This window comes from Centrocercus urophasianus, unplaced genomic scaffold (genome assembly GCF_019232065.1).
Source record: "Centrocercus urophasianus isolate 14NV4802_14NV808 unplaced genomic scaffold, USGS_Curo_1.0 seq_15, whole genome shotgun sequence".
Classification (NCBI taxonomy): Eukaryota; Metazoa; Chordata; class Aves; order Galliformes; family Phasianidae; genus Centrocercus; species Centrocercus urophasianus.
The window spans coordinates 27159500-27187220 of NW_024884697.1; the positions used below are offsets into that span (position 1 = coordinate 27159500).

General features: G+C 37.0%; 1 protein-coding gene across 1 annotated transcript in view; it reads left to right on the forward strand.

Moving 5' to 3' along the window:
* The window catches only part of CNTN1 (contactin 1), a 237459-nt gene that overhangs the window by 139275 nt on the left and 70463 nt on the right, over positions 1–27721 (forward strand). Inside the window, 2 exon segments of the mRNA XM_042815730.1 lie at positions 10994–11123; positions 27141–27288. Coding sequence (XP_042671664.1) covers positions 11069–11123; positions 27141–27288 — 203 coding nt within the window. The 5' untranslated portion in view covers positions 10994–11068.

Here is a 27721-nt window from a genome sequence, read left to right on the forward strand (position 1 = left end):
GTTTTGTACATTATAAAAAAAAAAAAAAAGACTCATTGTAATATTTTTAGAAGTAGACCAAATGACCATGTATGTGTTGCCATAATGATTCATTTGACAGATGCATTAACAGACCACAGAATGGGATGCACAGCAGTTTTTGGTAGTTATAAATAGTAGCATCCTTCATATTGCCTTATAAAATGATTAATAAGGCATGCTGGACTATGTTATCAGTGTATCTCCATCAGTATGAAAGCACAGAGATGCCCATGGAGGTAATATTATTTCGATTTCTGATATTGGTTATTCTATATATTATATTGTCTGTTCTCCTAATTTAAGTTGTACATCTTTGTCTTTACAGATAAATTTAAAATGAAAAGTACCTCACCAGTTGAAATAGTTCAACTGAACCTTTGGGGCATTTAAGAAAACTTGAAAACACTGGGGAGGAGGCCAGGGTGAAAGGTTAAAGGGAAGTACAGAAGAATATGCGTAAAAGTTAATAAATTAAAACACTTACAATGATTTATTTTTTTTAAGTGTGTGGATATTCTTATTTTTCAGATGTACTGACGTATCACCTAAGGTACCAGAATCTGTAATAGTGACCTGGCTTTTGGTGATTAGAACAGTAGGTGTGCAGGAACTGCAGGGGTGGTTGTTTAGTGGAGACCTGTGATTATTTCTATTTTGTTGCTTGGAACAAAGTGGAGTTGCTGCAAAATGTTTTGTCTCCTTTGCAGTCAGCTCCTTTTAAATGAGAAGGTTATTTTGATTTCTTGGCATATTGCCATTCTAGAATTTCATCTATGAAAGAATACACTAGTATGTTACATTCAACAGAATAATTATCATCTAAAGTATATGTAATTATTTGAAATTAGTCCATTGGAATCAGAATTACTTATTAATGTGACTTTGATAACCAAAAAGAAATGTCTTTCTTGTGGCTGACTTGCTTAATCTGTATTTATCTACATATCTAAATGCAGTTTTTGTCACAACATTATGAAACTTGGGAGAAGATCTTTGAAATGCAGATTTCTAGGCTTTCAGTCTTGCAAACGTAGGAATGCCCATGGTGATTTTGCTATACGTGTTCATCTGACACTTAAATATTTGTAGATACTTCAGTAGGTCAGGCGTTAAGCGGTGCTCTGGACTTGACGGTCTGTTGGTGATTACTCTGCGACGTCTGCACTCACGCCGTATTTATGTACTCCAGGTTCTGCAGTGTCCCATGGCCCCTTCTTCAGTGGCCACCGCTTGGGCCCCTCTCACACACAAGTCTCTCCATGTGCTCTCCCCATGGATGCCTGGCCCTTTGGGCTCACGGTCCTACTCCACTTGCACTCCGTACATGCATGCACACACAACAGAGGGCTCTCACTAGGAAAACAGATAGAGATGGAGTTTAATAAGAAGACAGGGCACACACTGCTCATCAGGGCAGAGCATAGCCAGACAAGCCTACTCACCAGCCCACTGTTTACACATAGCCAGACCAATTTATACCGGTATGCCTTTATTTTCCTGCACCAGTTTCTTGCCTTGGTCTCTCACTGAGATCTGTGAGGTCTTCTGGAGAGCCTCTGCTGTAGTCCTTGTTGAGTTTCAGGCTAGTGCATGGCTACTGTAGCTCTGGAAGGAGCTGGGCAGCTGATGGGATCTGGGTTTCCATGCCTTGCATTGGTTCTTTTTGTTTCTGCATTTGTAGTGATGAGCCTTTAAAACTGTAGCTTTATGGCTCAAGGTTTGATGTTTCTTTTGAGCAAGATTTCAAGTTTTCAGTGAGCTTAGAAAAAGGTTTTATCCATCATGACATCATGACGTCAGTGTTCTGCCTCATTAACACGGGAAGATCTCATTTCTGGTGTTTCTTTGATACTGTGGTTTTGACTCTAGAATTCATCCAAAGGCCATTCAACGGTATGTGTCAGTGCATTTCTCCAGCTGTCAAAGAATTAAGAGAGATTTCTGTATATTCTGTGTGCCTCTGAGAGTATGTTACCATTGATGGGGAATGTATGTATGGAGAGTATCAACTGATCAGCAGAGGATGAACTAAGCTTTCTCAAAAACCACGCTCATCTGGGGATTGTGGAAACAATGCTTTTATTGCTGATAATTACACATATGCTAAAAGTAATTTATCTCCTGAAATGTTTGGGATGCAATAAAGTCTACCTCATAAATAAGAATTTGTAAAGTACAGTCTTTAAAACATAGAAGGTCTTTGAAATGGTATATGGCAGTTGTGTAAAAAGTGACCATGGATCTCACCATAGCTGCTATGAAATGTGCAGTCTTAAACCACTAGGCATAAATGATGTGGTATTCCAAAATGTACTAGCAAATTCTAGTAAACGTGGAATTGACTTTCCTTTTTTCTACTGTTTGCAGCTGCTGGTCTGATTCAAATTGTTTATTCACAGGATGAAAGAGACGTTTTAAGCATTTTCAACAGTTGCAAGTGATTGATGTATATTTTAAAAAAAAAGCTACTCCAATTTAAAGAGAGTTGCTAGGAAACATGTAGCTTGAAGATGAAATCTCCCACAGAGCTTGTCTTTGGCTGTGCTATAAGAAGTACATCATACAGTGTCTTAAGTTATAGATTCCATGAAGAAAACTGTTAAATTTTTATAAATATAAATACATCTGCTATGGACCTGTTGAATGCACATGATTAATTCCCATATCTTCATTTAGCAATGAAATACAAAGTATTGCTAATTTCAGAAAAATATGAAAATCAGATGGAAAAGTGCTATAAAGGTTTTCACAATTTCATAAAATTTTTTGAAACATCAAATGTTTTTTTCTTAGAAATTGATCTAATATACCTGAGATTTAATTTCAAGATGATATTCTGAGGTTTCAAAGCAATTGGTGTTTAGGCCAGCCTGGCCTTAAACACCTCCGGGATGGGGGCCTTCAGAAACTGGTCTGGTGGGAAGTGTCCTTGACCATGGCATGGGGATTGGAACAAAATGGTCTCCAAGGTTGCTTCCATCCCAGACCATTCTATGATAGAAACAGAGCAGTATGCTTTGCATGATGCTTTGTGTTTTGCTGGAGTTTGTTCATTGATTTTGGTTTGCTGGCATTCTCTACCTGGCAGTCTTTAAGCATCATCCCTTACAGGATGCTTTCAGAAAAGTGTGAGTGATGCCTGTGAATTATAGCAGCAGTAAATGATATTTTTCTTATTTATTACTTTAGAAGAAAGAATAGCCAGTTGCTGATAGAGCAAAACATGTGAATAGAGGCTTGGAGGACTGGCTGCCAAGCCCTTTGCTACTGACATGATGATTAAGGAGTGTTTGAGTACCTGTGAGCAGTACTACATTATCTGAAGATATTTCAAAGCAAAACCTTTCCACAGCTCAACAGCTTGAGGTAACTCTGCACTAACTGACCCTTCATACTGCAGTCATTGATTGACTGCAAGATGAGATAGGTGTGTGGCCACTGTAAAACCCTTGCAGGGAGAAGAATCTTGATTTATAAAGGATCTGTGAATGCAAATAAGAAAAATAGTAAATCTCATTAGTGGTGTGAGCTGTCTGAGAGGACAAAATAACAGAAAGCCAAAGCAAACTGTGGAAAAAAAAAAAAAAAAAAAGAAAAAAGAAAAAAAGAAAAGAAAATGATGCAGTAGTCAAGCAAAGGAAAATTCCATAGAGCTCCTTAATTGCTTAACCGAAAAACAAAGTACCTACTGAACAACTGACTGAAGAAGTCACTGAGTCTTGAAATCTGGAACCTTAGATGTGCAAATATAAAAGAAGCAGGAGGGTGACATTCACAGTGTGATTAACTACCAGCATGTTTTTCTACTTGTGAAAAAAAATAATGCATTAGAAAATTGCAATGTAAAACAGACTCTTGTAACAAGAAAGTTGGTGTTCAGGTCTGTAGTATCTTTTATATTTTGTAGCAATATTCTGAATGTAGTACTAATAACAAACACATTTTTGTTTCTTCTTAGGCATTGTGTGTTCTTGCATTGTGGAATAGGTGCTACGACTTTCAAGTGCAATGGCTCAAAACATGTCTATAGAAGAAATTTATTATCTTCTTTGTGCCAAAGAAAGATTGGTCTAGAAATGTACAAAAAGAGTAACTGTGTTGTCAATCGTGAACCAGGATGTTTGTTCTTTTAAGCCTAAGGTTTGAGAGTTTCAGTCAAAAGGAAGGCAATAAGAGCAGCTTTATAAGTATTTGTGGAAGAACTGAACTATTTAGTTATTTATATAGCACCTGTAAACAATAGAAGATGAATTGGGAGTGGGTGCTGTTAGACTGCTCTTTGCTCCAGCTCAGTGGGCACTTGTTATGTTATTTCATATTGTGCTTGAAAGTGTACGTTCTGTTCAAGAACATCTTATTTATGGGCCATCACATTGATGAGCTTCTTTGCTGGCTTTCATTCATGTAATATGAAAAAAATAGCTATACTCTTTAAAAAAGAGTAGCATAGAAAGTATTGGGAGCATCACTGTTGATGGCTGACTGTTTGGGCCAGTGGTCACTACTGCGGGGAGCAGGATACGTTTTGAAAGGTAGAAATTTGAACTTGCATTTCCACTTGGACAGATATGGCAAGAAAAGAACATAATTATAGAAATCAAAGCTGATCAGAAGAAAAAGAAAGTCTATATACAAGCCTTTGTAAAAAATTCCTTGTAACAGGAGTTAAAGCCACTCTGATTTTTCAGAGACAGCCAGCTATCACTGAAAATCCTTTGTAGACTTAGCAGTGCTATATGAGTGGGGCTGACTTGAAAGTTTATTTAACAGTGATCCCAGAGCACTGTAGTGAGATTAATTTGTGTGGCGGGAAGATATTTGACTTGCCTGGTAATGGACAACAATAGTAAACACTGGTGGCTAACATATTGTTTTCAGAATTAAAGGTTGGGGTTGGGGATGACAGGCTTTTGAAAAAGATGTCATGTGCTTTCTTATGTCACTGTCTTAAATAAAATTCAAAAAACAGATTGATCACAAAATTAAATTGCAAGGATTAAAATAGTAGAAGGTGACAGTAAGTAATTTTTAATACGCATCGTTATTTTCTTCAGATGTTTATTGATAATTCAAAATACTGAGCAAGTATTAAGACTTATGATGATTTAGTCTTTGTAGAAAAAAAAAAAAGCAACCTATTCTAAGAAAATCAACATAACAAGCAGTTAGATGCTTACTAAAATCACTAAAAAAGCCTGAAATAAAAACAAATAGAAAATACTGATTAGGTTGAAGTATTGTGTCGCTTCTAAAAAGCTTTGATTATAACTTTCCACTATGTTAATTTACTAGAGAATTATTGCAATTATATATATTCATGTTTTGAAAAAGGGTGGAGAACCAGAGATTTCCTCTAGATTATTGTATCTATTTATAGTCTAATCTGGATAGAATCTCTACCAATTCTAAAACTTGAATGTGTATAATTATAATAATACAGCGGGAAATGAGGACTGCAACAAGAGTCTTGATTTACCTCTTGTAGCTAAGTGTACCAATCCAGAACTCCTAAGCACATTTGTGTGGCCCCTCTCCATTAGTTCTGTACTCAGAATTTCTAAAAGGGAGCCTTGAACAGATATTGGGAGCTTCTGTGGCAATCGTGCTGCTCCCATGCTGAAAGCTTCATTAAGGGGAGATCCCATTATGGTAAAAGTTGAGCTTTACTGATGTGCACAACTTGTCTATCCTTCTTCTTCCACTTTCTTCATCCTTATAGTTATTTTTCTGATTCTCTGTTGTTTGTTTGTTTGTTTGTTTTCCCAGCTCCTCTGTTTTTACTGTGTGCTAGTCTAGTTTGATAAGTCACAGATAAACTTCCCCATCGGTTTCAATTCAGTTCCTTCAGTCCTTTGGTCTCTTGCTGTGGATAGTGCAGACTTACCCTCATCTATATTCACCTACCTACACCTCTGTCCCTTTTCCTTTCTTTCCTTATTTCTGACTGCCCCTTTGGGGAATTTTGTTGCTCCCATTGTCCCATGCTTCACATATAGATCTTACCAATTTCCCTCCCCTCTCTAATGCTGAGCTGTCTTTCTTTGCTTCCTCTTCACTCCTTATGCATCCACATTGTTGCTCTGATTTCCACTGCAGACTTTTTTTTCCTTTTGTATGTCCCACCATTTATTTCTGGCAGTTTATGCAATTTATTGATACTGCTTTAGATCGTATAATCTTTATTTAACTGACTTGTTTACCTACTCTTTTCCCTTCACTTTTGTGTCTGGGTTACGAGTTCATCTACAGGTTCACATTAAGTAGAGAAGTGTTGTAAACCTGGTGATTTCATAGCTGTGAAGCAAGTGTCTTTTGTTTCTTAATGAAGTCAAAAGGTATTCAGTGAAGATCTAAAGAAAGCCACAGAGAATATGGAAGAAAATTTAGACATTTTCCTGAAGGGATTTCTGAGAGATTAAGGAATCTTTGTATCTGGTAATGTAGAGAGGCAGCTCTTTCCTTTTGTCTTGAGCAAGCACCCTGATCATAATGAAGCATCCTGAGACACTAAAAAGCTTCCAAAGCAGTTCTGGGAGGTCCCCATGCTCAAAATTGAACACATTTTCTATTAAGCAGCCAGTGTCCCAGGTTTTTCCCACTGTCTCTGGGAGGACTGCACTCCAGACAGATCACCAGAAGATTTCTTGAATTTAGAAAGACAAAGACCTGTAGTTGTGTTTTGGGAAACAAAACAGTCAAAAGGGATTCAAATGTGCTAATAAGCATTATATAGTAATTCAGTTGGGTGCAGTTGCAGCTAAGTGCTTGCTCACTGCGAAGCAGCATGAGGGCTGCTTCAAAAGTAGTGCCTCCTATTTTATGGTGCTGGCCCATTACAACAAAGGTGGATGTTGATGTGGCAGTAGATGTTGAGCCTTCCCAATGATATTGTTACTCATTTTGTTGCCATGCACCAGCTGGCAGCAGAGGGGCAGTCTGACAAAATGGTGTCTGGGATGGAAGTGTGGATGAAGCAAAGGTGCATCACTGAGTTCCTCCATGTAGAAAAAATTGCACCCATTGCCATTCATTGTTGTTTGCTGAATGTTTATGGAGACCAAGCAGTGGATGTGAGCACAGTGGGGCAGCAGGTGTTGCATGTCTGCAGTGACAACGGTGACAGTGGGTCACCTTCACTGGTGTAGACTTTTACGAGTGGAGCATGCAGGTTCTTGTTTGTTGCTGGTGGAAATGTACACTAATTGGTGGTGACTGTACCGGAGAATAGCATTTTGTAGCTGAGAATTTATGCTCTTTGTACCTGTTGTAGTTCCCATGGAAATAAAATAGGAGGCATTACTTTTGGAGCGACTCGAGCATCTTTAAAGTGTGTTCTTCATTTGGTGAAATTGTGATGCTTTGTTGTTAGGAAAGAAGAAGAGGACAGTACACTGTGCAGATGAAAAGGCATAGATCCCAACATGTGATCACTCTGTTTTTACAGGGAGCAAAGTGAGTTGTACTAATGATCGTTCTTTTGTTAGGGAATTATTTTTAACAAGGCGACAATATCCTTCTCTCTCTGCAAGGAAAAAAAGGATGAGAGCTGTAAAGTTAAAAAGACAGAGGATGACACTGCATGAGCATTGCAGCCCACGGAGCTGCCCCCGGTGGGAGAGCTGCTGCCTCCAATATGCCCGGACTCACACTCAGTCGGCTGGGCGGTGCCATCACTTACAGTCACGCTGCTTCAAACGTGCAGAAGATAACCCCCGTGCTGTCTCATCTAATAGCAGGCACTGCTGCCCGAATTCACCAGAGCCATGTGGAGCAGCCTCACTTCTTGTCTGCAAGCTGAGATAAATCAGGAGAGATGTGCTACATAGACAGAACCCACTCAGCTGAAATAAGTGCGAGCAAGGAAAGGATTTTAATCCTGGCAGGGAGGATATTTCTGTATCTGAATAAAATGAGGTATTTATAGCATTTACTGACACGATTTTTATTTACTGTAATTTGAACCAGTGTTCAAATTACATTTTCCAAGCCAACAGGAAGAAATTTTCAGAGTGCTGAAGAACAAAGTAATATTCCAGAAAGAACCCGAATTCTGCAAAAGAGAGGGGGGAGGGATCTGCTTTTTGCAGTGTCTGCAATGTCAGAGAGAGAGCAAACATTTGCTCTTAACAGTTTCATCTATCGATGCATTTGAACACAGTTATTATGACCCTGAGTTACTGTGTAATTATTATTGTTCCCAACAGAGTTACTGTTTCATTGCTGCTTAATTATGTGCGTTATTTCAGAATGACTGTGCGATTTAATTCCTGTCTTTGAAATAAATGTTGCAGGAGAGGCAGTGTCATACCAAAATAAGTTTGATAGTCAGGATCTGAATACTGGACAAGTGTACAAAATCATCTGTTGATGTAACCTACCTCTGTCTTTTTGAGGCATTGCAGAGACACAGCAGACCATAGCTCCACCATTTAAAGCAGCTGGCTGAGATGGCAGTGAATATCCTTTAGCTGCCAGAGCAAACTCCAGTGCTGAAATCTAAGAAATTTCAGAGCTAAGAGAAGCAGGAGAGAAACAATTTCTCTCCTGTTAAATTATGACACTTGGATTCAGCTACAGGATGCATTTGCATTTGTTATCAAATTAAGAGCCCTTTTCAAGGGAATGTTTCCAAATCAATCCCAGTTCTTGGGAACCCTGTTCATGTCTTTTGAGTGTTGCATGAAAAGAATGTTCAGCAAAACAAACAAGATTTTCAGGATCACAGCAACTGGTACAGTTTTGAGCTGGTTGGTTGATAAAGATTTAGGAAAAAGCCTGAAGCTTCCATAATTTATGACTCAGAAAGATTATCTCTTTGTATTTCCTGCTGTTTTCCTACACTGTGAGCTTAATAAAACATCCTATGTTACTCTCTTTAGGGAAGGCTCTCCCAACCTTTTGAGACATGTTCGAGTAGATGCCTTTTCGGCATTATTTGAAACTCTGTATGCATGAGTGGTTTGGCAAGAAAAATGGAAACTAACTTTGCTCAGAGAGCTTCTAGTGATTACTGATGAAAATGAGTAAAGGAGGCAACAGCTGTTAGCTAACAGCCAGCACACTCAGAGTGCAGAGCAAAAGTTGATGCTGTGGGCCCACTGATTGATCGCACATGTTTTGAAAGTCTTAGTTCAAATATGCTCTTTATTGGTGCTGTGGATGGGATACACATTAGCAGCTGGAGCACACTAGATACAAACCTTTCTTGCATTTTTTAACTAAGTTTGAACAGAAATGTGAATGTAGGTGCACTCTAGAAGAGGCAGCTGAGATTGCTGTCACTGACCTGACTGCATCTCTGGCTGCCAGAGAAAAATCTGGGAGTCACAAGGTAGAGTTAGGGAGGAGAAATGGGCAGCCCTGGATGATAGTAAAACAGGAGCCCCAAGGGTTTTGGAGGTTTTTCAAGGCAAGGAACAAAGGACAAGTGAAAAGCCCTGCTAGTTGAAATGTATTCTTGGTTGCCTCAGGAAGAGATACGAGACAAGGAACTGAGGCAGGCATATGGAGCAGCAGCTCAGAGACTTGCTAGTAATCACAGCACAATTTATCCTAAGCATACCTACAGATTTAGGTATGTTAGTACTTGTGATTTGATATTGAAAACTGCCAGTTTTCTGGTGTTTAAGGAGGGAAACTGAGCAGTTTTCAAACAAGATCTAAAGTAATGTTGTGGGAAAAAAAGACCAGTACAGTAAAAACTTTGACCTGGGAAGATGGAGAGTCTAAATGAAAGGCAAAAGCTGTGGTCAGTCATTGATACCTGTTATGGAACTCTGGGAAACAGAAGCATCAAAACTGCATCCCGCTGGAAGTGAAAAGGCCTTTTGAACATGCACATCTCCTAGGATGCATATTCCTGAAGGGTATTTAAGCACCTATGAGCAAATTTGCGTAATGAAAATAGTAACAAAATTTATGAACTGCATAGAGCAGATAAGATCACCACATGCCCAAGATAGAGTAATATTCTGTTAGCGATGGAAACAGTGCTTTGTGTGAAGGTCATAGCTTAACCAGTGCTACAGTAGAGCCAATCAAGAGGAGACAGAAAGAGGTATGAACAAGATGTGATGCATATAAAAGCGTTTTTATGAAAGCGTGGCAAGAAACCCATTAAAGAAGACAGGAAATTATACACTGCAAAAATGCTGATGCAGTGCCCTAAAGAAATAGACAAAGCCACCAACCAGAAGGAAGAGTCTAGCAAAACACTGATTGAGAAAAGCAAAAAGTGTCATAGAAGTAAAGCATTCAAGTAACTAACAATCTCAGAATATTCAAAAGAAGCTACTATGTGTTCCATTAACTTCACTTTAATATATGCTCAGGCAGAATTTCTCTCATAGGGAGAAAAGAAAGCTTTAAATATAACATTCCAATAATCATTATGTTCAGGAAACACATAAAAACTAATACTGCTTTTCCATAGGATCATTGCTTGTGTGCTACAACTTTTAAAGGAATTATATAGCAGCCAAAATAATTAGCCCTGAAGAAGGTTGATGTGCTTTGGTTTCATTGTAATTTTCTTGTAGACTTTAAAATTGTTACTTACTGTGTAGTGTTTACTGAGATCAGGGAGGATAGAATGGTACAAGCTGCATAATATTAGTATTTCTAGTAATCTGAAATCTGTAAATGATCTAGATCCAATCCAAAGCATAGTTTTGATTTAGGAAGATGGATATAAAAGAGAATGTTCAGTACTGATAGTTGCTATACAACTTATTACGACCAGAAGGCCTGAGTATTGTGTGGACTTTTAAGGAGTGTGCTGACTGAATAAAAGAGATCATTAATTTAATGTAGAAAATTCAGCAGTACATTAATTATTCAAAAGTCTCTGTACTATATTAACTCATAAGTATTCAGTTTAGACAGATAGTATGGGAATTTAAATTCCCATAAATGATATTAGATAAAGCTTTATGTCAGAATTATTCACTCCTTTTTCTTTCTCTCTAATCAGGTGGTTGTGGTTCTCTGAATACTCGTGTTGCAAGGCAGAATTCCTTTTGAGATAATCTCTGAATAGAAAATAACCATGAGGTTCTTCATCAGTCATCTTGTTACACTCTGTTTCATCTTCTGTGTGTCAGGTAAGATGTGTTAATCCATTTAACTGTCTTCAGTTTTGTGCATTCCAAGGTCAGTTTTGCTTTTTGTATGGTTTCAGTACAGTTAATTAATAAATGTGAGTAAGTATGAGTAGGGAAGCGTACTAAATGCAGATCTGGACTTCAAAATTGTTCTTGGCTATTCCCACTCAGTATACTGAACCAGTTATTTCCTCTAGTTTCATCCAAGGTTATAAAACTGTATCAGCTATCTATTTGTGCACAGATAATCCAGATTATTAGAAGAATGGAAAAATGCCCATGAGAAGACATAATAAACACAGAATTCTCTAATATTGTCACCGTCTAAAATTCACAAAATTAGAATTAGGATGTTGTGGTAGTTTTCATAATACAGTGGAGCAATGCTATATATACTAACTTTGATTGAAAATTATAAATAGTAGAACTTTTCATAAACGTAGATGTGGCTGTTTTAAACTTGCAGGAACCATATTTCCTATATCTGAAATTACAGAGATTTTTGCAACTCAAATTTTGGTTAGGTTCTAAAAGATAGAAGAGCTCTTTGGAAAGCTAAAATTCAGTATTAAATTTATTTCTCATTACCCTTTTCAAACATCTCTGAAATTTGTAAAGCCTGTTTCAAACATTCTTGCCAACTTAAATGAATGCTGGTTTTTAGTTGCAGTCATGAATTGGGTTGCCAGTATAGAGCTCAAGAAAGAGAACATTTTGCTTACGAACGGACTGCATGAATTAAGATCTCAGCATGTAAAAAGCAGAATAATTAGACTGTGCATACAAAAAGGTTTGAGAAGTACAAATATTCGTGTGAACTGTGTGGTTATTTTCTAACCTGTATCAATGTAGGCTGTAAGTTAGTCCTGCTTTGAGGAAAAAGTTAATGAACATTAGTTTTACTGCATTTACAATAAGACTTTTTTGGGGATTCCTTACGTAGTTATTTAGTCTTCCAGCAAACTTAGCAGTTCATGTTCTTGCTCAGTCTGGCCCACCATTTCAGGCATCACCTCAATATCACTGCTATGAGATGATATTATTGAGTCTGAAAATATGATTAATATTGTGCTATAAGTTCACCACCCATAGGAAGCTACTCCACAGTTCACATGAGTACTGTTTAATTTAAAGGAACACTATTTTATTCTACGAAGCATTAAACTTCATTCTTTACTCCATGTCTGAATTTATTAGATGACATACTGACTCATAATAAAAATCAAGACCTTTAAAATATTGTAATCTCTTACATTGTACTTATTATGTATTTTAAGGGCCTTGTCTTTGTTAAGATAAGGGAATTGCTGATGGTACCAGAAAAAAAATCAACTTCACTACTTTAATACTGGACTTTTTTTGAAAAAAGGCTGTCAGCTACCATCAGTAACATTACATCTGATTCCATTCATATTACACAGAATCATCAACTGTAGGAGACAAGCAAGGGCTAAATATTGGTTGGTTAAAAAAAAAAAAGCTCTGTGAGTCAACTATTGGCAAAATGAAATCCATTTAATTCCTTCATGGGCAGCTATTAATAATCAGCTAACAATTAATGCTATTACTTGTGTATTATGTGCATTGCAGTTGTGCTTGGCACATTGCAAGTGCCTCAGATTGACATTAGAATGTGGTATTCTATGAATGTCAATAGCAAGATCTGATCCCAAAGTAAGGCCCTCTGTTTTATTATGTTATCTCACAACATCAGATGCAGATTTTGGTGGTGTGGCAGTAGAGACTAAAACTTCCTGCCAGTATTATGTTACATTTTGTTGCTGCACAACAAACTACAGCAGAGGGGCAGACTGATAAAACAACATCTAATGTGGAATGTCTGAATGTTTCTAGAGGTCAAAGAGTTGATGTGAGCAAAATGACACTGTGGGCAATGCATTTCAGCAGTGGGTCATCTCCACTAACATGAACTTTGAGGAGCACAGCATGCAGGCTCTTGTTCATCAGTGGTGAAAATGCACAGCTAGTGGTGGTGGTTGTGCTGAAAAATAGTGTTTTGTAGCTGCAAATTTGCTCTGTCAAATAATCCTGTACTCTTTGTATCTGTTGTAGTTTCTATTGAAATAAGTAGGAGGCATTACTTTCAGAGTAACTGACATAAAAAGAATGAAATTGAGTATAACGATATTGTATGCAGTATGCTTTGATAGATTTATAGCAATATTTAGTTTATCTTTCATTTGATGATAGTTGGCTGTGTTAGGTTCAAGTGAGTTGAATAGGAGCCAGTGGTGTGAAGGGCTTTGAATGTGGGTAAGTTATAATAGAGCTGGTTTTATAAGGATCTTCAAGTTCAAACGAAATTCCTGACTTCTGGTAAGGAATAAGTTCAGGACTTGCATGAATTTTAATCAAAAGCCAAATTTAAGACTTATTTCAAGAGTAAAAAAGATTATGGCACAGTCTACCAACGTGAAGAATTCGTAGTGTTATGCAGTCAGAGGGAGTTCATTATCCCTAATGTATTATTACAAGGCTGGGTAGCACACACACAAGCAATCTTTATTTTGCATTCCTAATTGAATAGCCATTTGAATTAAGAAGTCTGTTTCTATCATCTGGTCATTTTAGAGCTGTTTTAGATTATATCTGAATCTTTTCAGTCTTTGCTCTGCCCTAGCACTTGAATCTCACTAAAAGAGTTTCTCATTTCACATGAGTGCTAGAGTTGCTGGTAATTAGCCGTAGCCAATTTTCATTTTCGGTATATCTTTTGGCAATGAAAATGTCATAGAGACCACTAAGTGCTTAGCTGCAGACATAAAAAGGCTTGCTTGAGAGTGTTCACAGCATGGTTAAAAGATGAAAGATACTGTGGAAAAGAGGGAGCATGATTAGAGTGATCAGATCGAGTTTTAGGAAGTATTCTTCAACATGGGATGCTATAAAGAGGAATGCTGTAAATGTAAATAGTAACAGAGAATGTGGAAATTGAGAATGTTTTATGAGTAAAGACCATGAGTTCTCATATAGCAACCAAACAAGCCGGAGGTGATATTGAAGAGAGAAGTTAGCGGGGAACAGATTTTGAAAGCACGATTTTAAAAACTTTGCTTCATCATTTTTTAAGTAAACACAGGGTTTCATGGGAAGTGTATTTTGCTCAAGTTGCCTTCTGTAATACTGGATCCACAGTTCTAAGGCGCTTCTAAAACTAAGTTCCCTTGGGCAAACCAGTTCACAACCGGCGCCACCAGTCAGGGTTTCTGCAACCCATGGCTCCTAAGATGTAGTGTATGATCTGCTCTGGAGCCAGAAATACAATAGCTTTCAGAACCAGTGTCCTTCCAGGTGTGCCACCATCTGGTCTGTCTTAGGTTCAAAGATAGCTGCCAAAAAGCCTAAAAGTACTGAGACTTTGTGCTTTGGATTAAACTTTGTGAGCCTCCATGAATATGTACTGGAAGTACCTGGAAAAAAGGAAGGCAGGAAACTGAAAAACTGAATGTCATGTTGACTTGAGATTTTCAGAATTAGGCCTGCAAGGGTCACAATGATTTTCTCACTCTGTGTCAAGAATTGTTATCTGTTTGTTTTTTTTTTTCTTTTCCAAACAGGTCTTCTTCCTATTACAGGAAATTTACAAAGGGTTTTTCTTTCCCTTTCCCTTTTCCTTTCCCTTTCCCTTTCCCTTTCCCTTTCCCTTTCCCTTTCCCTTTCCCTTTCCCTTTCCCTTTCCCTTTCCCTTTCCCTTTCCTCCCCTCCCCTTCTCTTTTCCTTTCCCTCCCCTCCCCTCCCCTCTCCTTTTTTTCCAAAAGTAAAATATATGGTTTTTAGAATTTTGGAGTTTTCTCTGCAATAAAAACCCAAACTTTTAGCCACTTCTGTTTTATGGTAATCAGGGGCAGAAGTTAAAAATTAACAATGACTAGCCATTTTCTATTAGAGGGGGATGTGAAGCTACTTGAATGAAGGGAAGAAAACATTACACAAATCAGTGCATTGGGAGCTTAGGCAGAAATCATCTGCCATGAGACAGGAGCAGTATTTATTTTCCAGGTAAATTAGTGCTTGAAATGTAGCCTTGCAGATGAAAGCTGATGAAAAAGCTGTAAGTAATTTGGTCTTTCACTTAGTGATATAACAGTCAGTTATAATAAGGGTTGCTTTTCAGAGTGCACTTTGAGCAGCACAAGGCAAATGAGAGCAGTGAATCACTCCTCAGGGAACATCAAGATGGATGTCAATCCACTGCCAAAAAAGTTATTTCACGCCTATTACAAGTAATATTTGACTCTACTTCTCTTTCCTCTGACATCTCCAACATACTTCTCCATTGCCATTGACTTCCTATTAAATTCATATACTATTGCTGAGTTTGGTTTTCAGGCATTTCTTTCATCTATCTTATCCCATATAAATCAGTGAATCATATTGTATCTTCACTTGGGAGAATAACCTTGGGCCAAAAGAATTAAGAGTCTGTTTCAGCAGAAAAAGCTAACTAATAACTGCAAAAGGCTTTTTTTTTTTTTTTTTTTTCTGTGTGTGATTACTGAGTACTTGATTACATTTGGCTGTAAGAAGAATCAAATAGAAAGAATATTACTCCTTTCCTTTATTTTTTTGTTTTCATTCTGATCAAACTGATGTACTTTTTACCTTGAGTTTCATATTGCAGAGTCTGGTAACATTTGATTTTGGGTCAGATCAGGGCTCAAAAGGCACCCTGCCATTCTAGGAACTATTTTCATTTGTGCAAAATGAATTGATAGTCCAAGGGTAAAAGTGTCAAAACCACTTCCATTATTTATGGAACCTAATGCCTTGTTTTCGAAAATCATTTCAGTGAAAGCTATAAGCCTGAAAGTCAGTATGACACAGGGCTTCTCAGTACAGGACAGTTACTGTGATGTATAAATGAGGATGTCATTAAACAGCATGCTGAACTTCTGACTATGTTGCTGATATTTCATATGCACTTGTGTGGGGAGATTATGCAGAATAATAACACACTCTAAATTAATTTTTAATTTGCTGAGTATTGTCTTTCCCACAAGATCAAGTTGTTAGGCCCTTAAGTAACTTTTGAAATAGTCCTTACGTTTCTGTAGAGGAGTCACGTAATAGGCAAGTGTGTGTGCTGAAAAGTACTATAATACTTCCATATTGGCAAACTTTAAGAAGCAAACTTCACCTTTTCATTCTTAGGCATAAGTGGATAAAATTGCTTTTAGAAGAGTTGGCGTATTTTATAACTTGTTATAAAAGTGAAACTACGTAATAAGCTACATGGTTCATGAAGGACTTTGTTGGCATGTATCTTGTCTTAGTGGGTTTCAAAGAAGCTGAATCATTTGCTATCTCTGGAGTCTTGCCTCCCCTTGTCAGCAGGGGTTGCTGACAAGAATCATCCAAGACTCAGAGAGACAATATAAATCAGTATACTGAGAGCACCCTACCAACAATTGAGACACTACTTTGAAGTAATATTGGCTAATTTGCTAATAATGATTAGTGTTATAGGTAAGAGTACTTTGGCCAAGGAGTTACTTATATGCTAAAAGTTCTGAGACAATATTAGGCAACAGCCACTTCAATGAGTGAAAGAATAAAAAAATGAAAGAGAAAAGAAAAAACAGGGAAAGAGAAACAGACAGATAGACAAACACAGCAAAGCAGAGTAGTTCTCATCTCTTCAATCCAGGGACGTCTTGGTGTCAGAGGGTCCTGATCTTTGGTAGTGTTGAGTCGTCCAAGGTTGTGGTGGTCAGTTGAAGACTAATGATAAACATACATACTCTTACTTAATGGTCCAGTAGTCCAGTTCTAGATCTTGCAAATTTTAATCAGCAGAGATAAGAGAAAGCAGGGAGACACCAGCCTGTGTCTTGCCTTCACAGGATGGCATCATCTCCCAGTGGTATCATCTCCCAGTCTCCTGTATCAATCTGGAAAAATTTGCTCCAAGAAAAAATTCCTGGGCCTCCCTACTTGAAAGCAAACAGCTCCAAAGAAATGCATTTGAATGTAAAACTGCCAACAAAGTGTTGTAGATTGTCTTATGTTGATTTGACACAATACGTTCATAACCAGTCTCAGACAGTGTGCGTGAGAAGGTTAAAAGATGGAAGTGATTCTCCTGCCTTTTCAGTCCAAATAAGTAGAGGTAGCCTTCCCCAAGACAATTTTGTCTAGTATGAAGTGAGACTATTTGAGTGGTTACTTTTTCTGTTTTGAGTTCTGGCTGGCTCTTGGTGATTGATGTTCCTCTAACATTTTTCTGGCTAACACTGGTGCCTCCATCAGCATAACAGTCTTCTTTCTAGATGATTAAATGCTTCATCATGAGTTTTTTCGACATTAGCATGTTATTGCCTCAGCATATTAGCTTCCCATAAAGGCTAAATGTAACTTATCCCACCACAAACCTTAGAATATGTAAAGCTTGGATTTTTAATATAGCAGTAGGTTCAAATATGTGTTATGAACTGAGTTGAAATCTACATAATTTAAAACTTTCAGCCATGTAAGATGGTGTTATTCACAATCCTAAAGACAGTTATAGGGTGTGGGTTTTTTTTCATAAAATATGAAATGGACAAATACACTTAATACTGATTCATCATGTCTGCCATCTCCATGTTTCGGTCTTAGAAAACCATTTAATGCTACTGCAGGGTTTTTGACATTTGTAGATAAATAATCACAATGTACTTTGTGATCATAATGATCCGAAACCTGAAAGTGCTTTGTTTGCCTTCCTGCTAGCATGGTGCAGATATTTTGTCTGATTTGCAGATCAGCTTGGACCCAAGCACTTGTGGGCTTCTTGTGTACTAGTAGGTGCTCTTTTCTGTGACATTGAAAACAGTATGGAATATGCTTCTAAATATCATACAGTTTCCACGCTTTCAGTGATGATGTAGAACTTGCTGAGTAAGTGATAGTTGAGGTAATTAATGAGTCCATGGTTCTTCTGTTCAGTAGCTATTAACACTCAAGGTTAATCCAGCCATGTGCTGTGTCAACAGATCTTTGTCCCTCTCTCATGTGAAAATATGTAACAGGATACAACAATGCCAGATAGATCAATACTGATGATAGTGATACTGAATGTCTCAAGCAGACACACTTAGCAATGGTAAATGACAGAGAAATAGAGAAGAGTACATGAAGCAGGAGCAGAAGATCCTCAGTGGAGTGACAAAATAAAATGGTATTGAAAATAATTTTATGATGGCTAGCAGTGGGAACAACGCAATTTCACACATTATAGCTTCTTTCTGACACTGACTTCCTGAAAACTTTTTACTGTGATTTGTTATTGCTACATCACGATTTTTGGTGTTTTTAGAATCAAGCTGATTTTCATCCAGCACAGGACTTGAGTACGTGCTTAACATTGCATTCAAAAGTAATCTTGTTTAATTGGATCTACTTATGTTCTTAAGTTTTGTGATGAATCAGGTGCCTGAAATAATATGAGACTTTTAATGAACTTTCAGTGCTGTCTCATTGTTATTTGCCTTAAGCAAACAATATATCATGTTACCCTTTTTAAAGATGATCTTAAAGATCTTGATGTTTCCAGAAGAAGCTCTTATCCATTAATAAAACTGTTACCATCCTTTATTGAAAATATATTCTCCTGACCTAATTGAATTATTAGGCATTTATCCATCAAAAAACTACCTGCCAACCTTCTTTACAATTACCTTTGAAATGAAATGTTTTATGCACAGATATTTATGAAGGAAAAATCCATATATATTTTTTTACATCTCTGCTTTTATAAAGCAAAATGATAGCTTGTTTTCTCTAGCATGCAATCTGTAAATCTTGAAAAGCATTCAAATCTTTATCCCTTTATTTTTTAGCAGTGCCTTCTAGTACATTGAATTTGGGTTTTCTGGTCTTGGAGTCTGAGATTTTTGTACTATACAATTGCAGTAAAGAAAAGCATTTGCAGGAGTGTTTGCAGGATTAGGGCCTTAGGATACTTGCACTGTAGTTTCTGAACATAAGCATTCATAGTTATTTATAGCACCGCATGTTTTACTACCAGCCTTTCACTGCGTTTCAGCAATCTGTCATTTCCTTTGTTAGTTTATTTTACATAAGTTACTGTACACACTAATCTTTTCCTGTTTGACATGCAAGTTGTTCTTACTGAATAAATCACCTTTTCAGTGGTGTCAGATCTGGGAGCATTTCCAGGAGCCTGAGTGCCCTAAATACAGTGAAGTGAACGCATGCTCCATTTTGCTTAATTGACTGTTTCCTCTTAAGGACCAGTTACTTCTCTGTTTTTGTTTTTTTTGTGTGTGTGTTTTAATTTAAGGATTTAGCAAGATTCAAGATATGCTAGAGCAACTGAGGCAAATACACAAATGGACATCCATTAAAAATATCTTGCTGTTACAGAATGAGAGTCATTTGGGTGAAGTGACTTAATCTTATATTTAATGTCACATTTAGTGTATTTTCCCATTTAATATCCACATAGCTACATATCCACCATTTCTGATTAATCAGTTTAAATACATAACATTTTTAAAAGTTGTGTAATGATACTGTACATCACCCATGACAGTTCCATTCTAAAGGGAAATGTGGGTCGCTTTTGTACATTCCAGAAAGATAAAGCATAAATAATTCTGTAAACAAGGATGAAGTTTAAAAAATATATTTTTACTCCTCAGTGAATTTTCTGCATTAAATATAGATTATAACTGCCCTGTAAAGACAATGTGAAAAGGCGTATCTTGTAAAAAAATGTGGAAAATGAAGACATACTTGTAATCTTTCACAGATTTATCAAATTACAAAAGAGATAAAATGTTAATTTATAACATTATTTGCTTATTATCATACTAATTGCAAGAAGACATGAAAGTAAACAGATGTTTAACATGATTTATTGGCCTCTCTTTGAATGAGAGACATGCAAGGAAATCATTATAGAAGAGTAACAGTAAAATTTCAGTATATATTGGGAATTTTCTGTTTTCTACTTTTTTTTTATACAAATTGAGCAGAGAATTGATGGCACAGAATGTGAGAATGGGTATATTGCTTGGGCAGGCAGAAGCCTGTACAAATTAGTTACTGAACAAAGAAAAAATTCAGGAATTATCCATTTTGGATTCCCTCCAAAGTGAACTATCAGATAGAAAGTAGCTTCCTGCATTCATGTGGCAACTGTCTCGAAGCAGGAAAAAAAACAGATAATTTGAATGATGGTGGCTGTTCAATGTTAACTCAAATAAGATGATATTATTATGGGCTCTGCATCTAAACGTAGATGCAGAGTGTCTTCATTTCCCATTTTCCAGATTTCCTAAAACAGAAGTCATTAATAAGACCATCAGCTTTTTGATACTCCTTGTGTTTTATTTGTATCATCCCTATGATTCCCTTTGCTAAAAGTATCGACAAAAACCCGAGGCTGCTTAACTGCAGGCAGTCTGCTGTACTTGAGCTTGTTCCTTTAGCTGCAATGGAAGACAATGCGCCAGAGGCTAATTCTCATCTCATCAGAAAGCTGCTAAATCTCTGAAACTATCCAAGTGTGGGACTGGCAGAGAAGAAAAAAATGATTGAACCTAGAATGAGTTGTTAAAAATTGTTGGTGGGGAGTCTGACTCTGTTAAGCGCAGTAGCACAGCAGGTGTGGGGCCCTTTGTGCCAGCTGCTGTGCCAGATGCTGAGGGTTGCAATTTGCTCAGACCTGTGAAGCATGATGAGGTTGCTGCAGCAGGTTGTCACAAACACTATATTTCTGTGGAGAAATTGTGTGTAGAAAACTGGCTTGGCAGACTTCAGATTTCTGGGATCTCTCAATGTTGTGCCTAACTGAAGGTACTAACTTCTGTCCATTACCGTACCTGTGCTTCAGGGCAGCGGTAGCCTGGGCCCATCTCTTTCTTATTCCCTGGGTTGGAATTCAGGCAGTTACATCTCTCTGATTGACAAACAGGGCCTGATATGCTGAAGCAGCTTTCACAGAGCACAACGTGAAGCAGTGCAGTCCCCTCTAGTCTGCAAAAGGAAGAAAAGATTGTGTAGGGCAAGTTTCCTCTTTTTTTCTGGTTTAAATTTTAAAATAGAAAGTTGCTGAACTTCTCTTTTCAGCTTCACTGAAGCTCTTTTGTCATATCTAGTGTCCTATTTAATCCAGAAACTAAATTCTTCATTAGAAATAGTTTTAGGAAAGCCCTATGGACTTTCTACACCCTCAGTGCCATGGAGGCAGATACCCTGACTGACAGTAATTTTACCCCCAGGGACTTCATAGATTAAAGCTATGCTTCAAAATGTGTTAGTTAGAGATCCACATGCAGTGACTGTGCTGGCAGTAAGTGATACTCAGAGGTACTGTTCACACACAAAAAAAGGAACATTAGGGTCTGATAAAATATCTGGTAACTTATCTGTTATAAGAATCTGTTATATATTTCTGAATTTACGTTCCTGTATATGTTGAGACTGTTTCAGTACATTTCTGTGTAAGGTTTGTGGAAAAAAATATTTTTTATGTGGCTTCCAGGAGAAATTACTATTATTAAATTTTGCTAAGGAGGAACAGATACACTGTTATATCTTAGAACATGTGATGGTGTGAGGACAGTGTTAACTCTTCATGCTTGACCTCCCCATGTTCTTTGGGTGTCTGAGCCCTGCAGAGCAAATAAGAAGCAGAAAGCACAGTTGCACTTCTGGTGCTGCACTGGAGCAGAAGAACAATCTCTTTAGGGTAAGGACTTTTTTCTTGGTGCAGTATCAGTGTGCTCCCTGATCTTCCACTGAGGTTTATTTATGCTGCTGCAAGACAAGTGAAACTAATTATATAAAAACAGGCTCCTTATCAGGTGTGGGAGCTCCAGGAGAAGGCTTTCATTCTGGGTTTGGTGCCAGTAGCCTCACCTGGGAGACTGCAGGTCACATTTCACAGTTGAATTAATAAAACCAGACTCTGGAAAAATTCATATGACTTTGTTTTAACTTTCTATGAGCTCGGTACATTATATGAATTTCATCTTTCTATGTGGTTCATGAAGAGGGGATGGATTAATTACCTGCTTGAAGTACTCGTCTAAGCCCTCTAAAGAGAACTGATATATGACTATTTTGAATGAAATCGTTAACTTTTAAAATTACATGAGATAAATCCCACAGTGTCAAGAGGCTCACTCTGAATTTACTACCATACACAAGAAAATAGGCTGAGTAAGAAAGATGAAAAAAGGATAGCTATTCTTGCTATCTCTTCATTTATTAAACTTTATCTCTCCTCGCTATCATCTCATTAAGACTTGAGATACAGGTGCACTGCAAACCCAGAATGCCTTTTGAAGCATTTTATATTCCTCACCACACAGCTTGTAAAATACTCCCTAAATTAAGAATGATGTGAGCAATCTGTATCTGAAAATGGATAAGACAAAAGTAAACAATTAGGCTTTATTTACTTTTCTGTATTGGAAAATAAGCCCATGAACTGCCGTTTTCTTCTGTGAAATAAACAACTTTACTATGGTTTTTAATTAACTATATATATATATATTAACTTTCTTGTCTGATTGTGTTCACAGTAATTTCTATAATTATAACATAAGGAGCTTTGCTTCATGACGTTGTAGAATCATGGAATCATAGAATTCTTATATGGTTATCCTTAATCTGTGACCAAAATGGATTTTCAGAATTGGATCCTTGAAAGGCTGAAGTAGCTGATAATAAACTGTCTTACCTGAAAGAGATTTGGATGATCTCTCTCAACAGAAAAATTACTTGCTTAGAACTCCAACCCACTGAAATTGATGGTTTGAGTCCAAGATTATATAATATCTATGATAGCAAGTTAGCATAGTTTCATAATGCTATGTGGAATGTAAATATTACCTTTATGTTTAAGAGCTTCCATTGGGTATGGGAACAAGATGAGTGGTTCTGCATGAATGCTTTTGATGTATTTTTTTACTTCAGTATTTCAGGCTAATAAGAGGAAAGACTCAAGAGACAGGTAAAACATCAGAAGATGAAACACAGATCTATCATATGAACTTTCAGTAAAATTAGAAACTTGAAGATCTTTAGGTACTAAAATTTAGATATTTTAAAAAGTTTTCATACTTCAGGCTTAAGTAATGGAATAGAAATGCTAAAAATTATGAAGCCTTACATGTGCAGTTTTTAGAATCAGACAAAAATGCATCTTTTGGGATAATTCAGTGTGCTAGGTTTGGTAGGATCTACCTAGATCAAATGGAAACACTAGGTAATCAGTCATCCTTTTAAATTAATTTTGTAATAAAAGAAAAAGTGAGTTATTTGCTGTTTTTAAAAAGATTAAAATTCATGTATTTGGGAAAGTCAAACATGGAAAAAATGAAAGGGATGTTGCTCTGAATATGAGTAGTATGCACATCTTGAATCCTATCTGGAACAGACATGGAAAATCTAGCTAATTAGAAATAACAATAAAATGCTTTGTCTTAAGGAGGATAATACCAAACAAACAAACAAACAAACAAAAAAATTCACTGATAAGAATTTTTCTGAACTAATACAACAATTTAGCTATCAAAACAGTATTTGTTCAGAACAATCTTTTTCAGATACTGTTCTAAAGAACTGTGTGAAGAAGAAGTTAAGAAGAAAGAAGCTGAATTCTGCACTGGTACATTTGTGTGCAAGCTAGCTCTGCTCACTCTTTCCTAGGCAATGAGAATTTCCTACACTTCTACACTTTTCTTACACTTATCTTAACACTGCCCTCTTTTCTGCCTATAAATTGTGTCTGTATTTTGATTTCTACACAGGCCAGTGTTTTCCTAGTACCTGATAAATACCTTTTTGTCTATTTCCTCTCTTTTCCTCTGGTTTCCTTCCCTCTTGTATCCTAAGCAGTTCTGTAGTTATGCCTCTTCTTATTTTTTTTTCGTTATGCTAATATAAAGGCAGCCCAAGATCATTTTATCACTCTCACAAAACAAACACAGGCCCAACACTTGCATTCCCCCTTTCTCAAACTAAACCAAGCTTCATCTCTGGGATGCTCTTACCTTGAGTCTTCTCAGGCTCATGATTCTCAAATCTCAAAGTCAAGTTCCCATACTTTTCCCCATCCACACTCAACCTTCTTTCAATCTGCAGTGGGTACATATAAGGGCAAGAAATGACCCGGAACGGAACCCATAAAGCTAGAAATAAATAGATGTCCACTCCCTTTAATTTTATCAGTTTCTTCGGTAGTCAGTTGATCATAAGGAATGTTGCAGAAAGGGCTAGAGGGAAAATGGCAGCTGGAAAGTATTGCTTGGAGGAATGTTAAAGGGCCACCTTCCAGCAGCATTGTTACTTACACAGGATCCATGATCTAATGCATTGGGTAGTTTTTTTTCTTGCCCTTCACCGAGACTACTAAGTATTTCTTAACCCTGTTGAAAATTCGAATTCACGTTTGCAGAATTCACTGAACAATGCCTTGGATAGTGAGAACTGGATGACATCTTTTGCTGTAATTTGAAATATAAATCAGAATAAATGTGCTCAGAAAATAGGGCAGTAAGTGTCCTTGAGAGGTCACATAGTCCATTCTCTTGTTCTAAAGCAGGACTTGAACAGAGACAATTTGCTTCTCATCTCGTTTATCTAGTGCAGCCATTTCCTTTTTCTTGTCTCTGCTTCTACTTCTGCCCACTCTCTTGTAAGCACAATGTCAATCAACTAATCTTTTTTCATCCTCTTTGTGTGCACTTCTTCAGTCCCCAAATACCGTCACATAGTCGTGTTTCTCCACTAAAGTGTGAAAATTTGTTGCTGTTCTTTTCACAAACTCTTCCTTTTTCTCCCCAGTGCTACTTGCATATTACTGGTCTGCATTCAGCTTTTGACCGAACTCAGATGAAGGGCTTATTGGTTGTCCCACCTGACATGCAGTCTGCTCATCTTATTTCACTCAGCCAGACGTCTGAAACTCAATTCATAATAGATTGCAGCAGAAGTGCCATTATAAAGCATATTTAATAGGTGTAAGAAACAGCCATTCACTCAGTATAATTAACAGTGTTGGTAGCATTAAAAATGCATGCCATGAAATGCCTAAATGGTCTGTAACACCATTTGAGTCCTAAGGTGGAAACAGTCAGCTGCATTTGATATGACTGTTCCCTGCTAGAGGCCATTGTTATTCTATATTCATACTTAAGGTCTGCACAGAAAGTGCTGTCAGGGCTGTGGCTCAGTCATTCAAGGCTCTGAGCAAATATGCTGTTTCTGCCTTTGCAGTCTGAATGGTCTTCTTTTGGTCTAGTAATACATAGATCTTTTTGTAGTGTTGTGCTCTAAAATATCAAGAAGGCCATTTTTCAAAAGCTCTTCTTTCCGATTGCTTTTCTTTCATTCTTTTAAAGACTTATCTTCTCATTAGATGAATTCATTTCAAAAATGAAGTTGCCTGACTATCACAGCGTAGGAGTGCCTTTTGGATCTGTTCCTGTGCCCAAGGGAATTAGTGATTATTTTCACTCAAACTTGAACTGGAAAGTGAAGTTAATGTTTATCTTCTTGTAAACAATTTTCTCCTAGTTCTGTAAAATGTGTATCTATGAATGTGGATTTTAGAAACAATGAAATACTTACATTAGGATTGTTAAGTGCATATATGATATTTTAATACTGACAATTTGATTGCTTAGTTATATAGATAAACTCTACCTTCTATTTTACATTTTATAAGAACTGCCTAATTTCTTCCAAAAAGTTTTAAAACAGAGGTAAGAATTTTAAGGGGATAAGTACAGAATCGTAATTTTATTTAGGGACTTTCATCTGCTGCATTACATTTTTAAATTACAAGACATATTGCATTTTGTATACACTACACGGATACTACTGCAAAATTGTAGGGTTTCTCCGTCCTTAATAACTGATTTGGGAAATTTTTAAGCTAACAATATTCAATCAGTTCTAAAGATCATTATAGGAAAATGATATTTGGTTCCTTAATCTTACAAGGTTTTTGTCATCATCTTCCAGAAGGCATCTCTAGGATTTGACAAAGGTCTAAACATGAGTGGAAAGCGAACCTGGTAGCAGACATGTACTATTGGCATATTTGCCACTTTCACAGAAAAATAAAAACAGAAGTAAACAATAACAACAACAAAAAAAGCACAGTTACATCATGGATTTACCAAGCAAAATTTTCCCAGGCTTTTCCACCTTTGCTCCTAGTCTTGCTAATGCAGACCTCAAAGAACAGCCACCTTATGCATTTGGAAGAGATGAAGGAGGAGGGAATGCAGCAGGGAGAAGCCAAACCTGCAACCATTGTAACAGCATCAGCAAATGGAGGATAAAGATTAAAAAAAAAATAGTTTGTTTCCAAACCTGTTTGATTTTCAGTTCACCTTTAACTGCTTGTTTTGACAAATGTAAATTATTTTTAGCGTGAGACTTCCTTTTATTTTATTTTAGTGGGAAGAGCATTAACATATATACATACATACGTGAGCTTCCATGTATTGTTGGAAACAATGCAATTCTCAACAGTGATCTCCAGTATTAGTTTTTATTTGTATAGTGCTATAAAGATTATTTCTGAATACATGGGACAACTGGAGCTGTTTAGGTTGTAAGATAATGAACGATTAATATTTAAACTGTGGTTTTCTACCTGGACCTATTTTATCAAAACTTGTTAACCTCTGTGAGATAAGGTGGGCTTACCTGCATTTCTGAAGGGCATATCTTCAATTCATAATCATCTTTGTCAAGTCTCGCATAAGCTGTGAAAAATAATTTATCATGTCAGCAGAGAATGCAAAGAAGGTAGTTACACAGGAATGTGGTTTAAACTACTCTCACTCTCAGAGGACAGTGAAGGAAGGTCAGCACTAATATCCATGCTGTTCTAGTTTTCCTGATGCAAATGAAACTTGATTTTGCTGGGCTTGCTATTTAGCTGTATTCATATTTTGAATACAGTAGGTCTGTTGTAAATTCCTGTTCACTTTGGCTACTAACAAATAATTGATTAATTTTCAGACTCTACCCATTTTTCAGAGGAAGGAAACAAAGGTTATGGACCCGTTTTTGAGGAGCAACCAATTGATACCATCTATCCAGAAGAATCTTCAGATGGACAAGTTTCAATGAACTGCAGGGCTCGAGCTGTTCCTTTTCCTACTTACAAGTAACCTCTCTTATTTTGATTGTTACATCTGATTGTGTATTTTACTCAATGAATTGTTCAGGTTTTGATGTTAAATGATTGTCTTATCAGGAAAAAAATGGTAGACTTGCTGGTTTTGGGTAAGAATCAACGTGGATTAAAGTCACTGAAATGTTTAGATAGTTTTTGAAAATACTGCATTCCTGTTGTGTTAGATGGTTTTGGCTTTTGAAAGGAATGCTGATCCAGATTCAAAAGATGAAAAAATGACTTTAAAGAAACACTTCAGAGGCTTTCTGCCTTAGGTTAGGAATGGCTGAGGTTCAAGTTCTTGTTCTTCTTAGATCAAAATATCTTTTTGATCCCATTTTACTCTGAAAGAAGGACAGGTATTGAGCCTGAATATCTTACATTGCTTCTACCACCACCATGTTGTATAGAGATGCTCATGAAT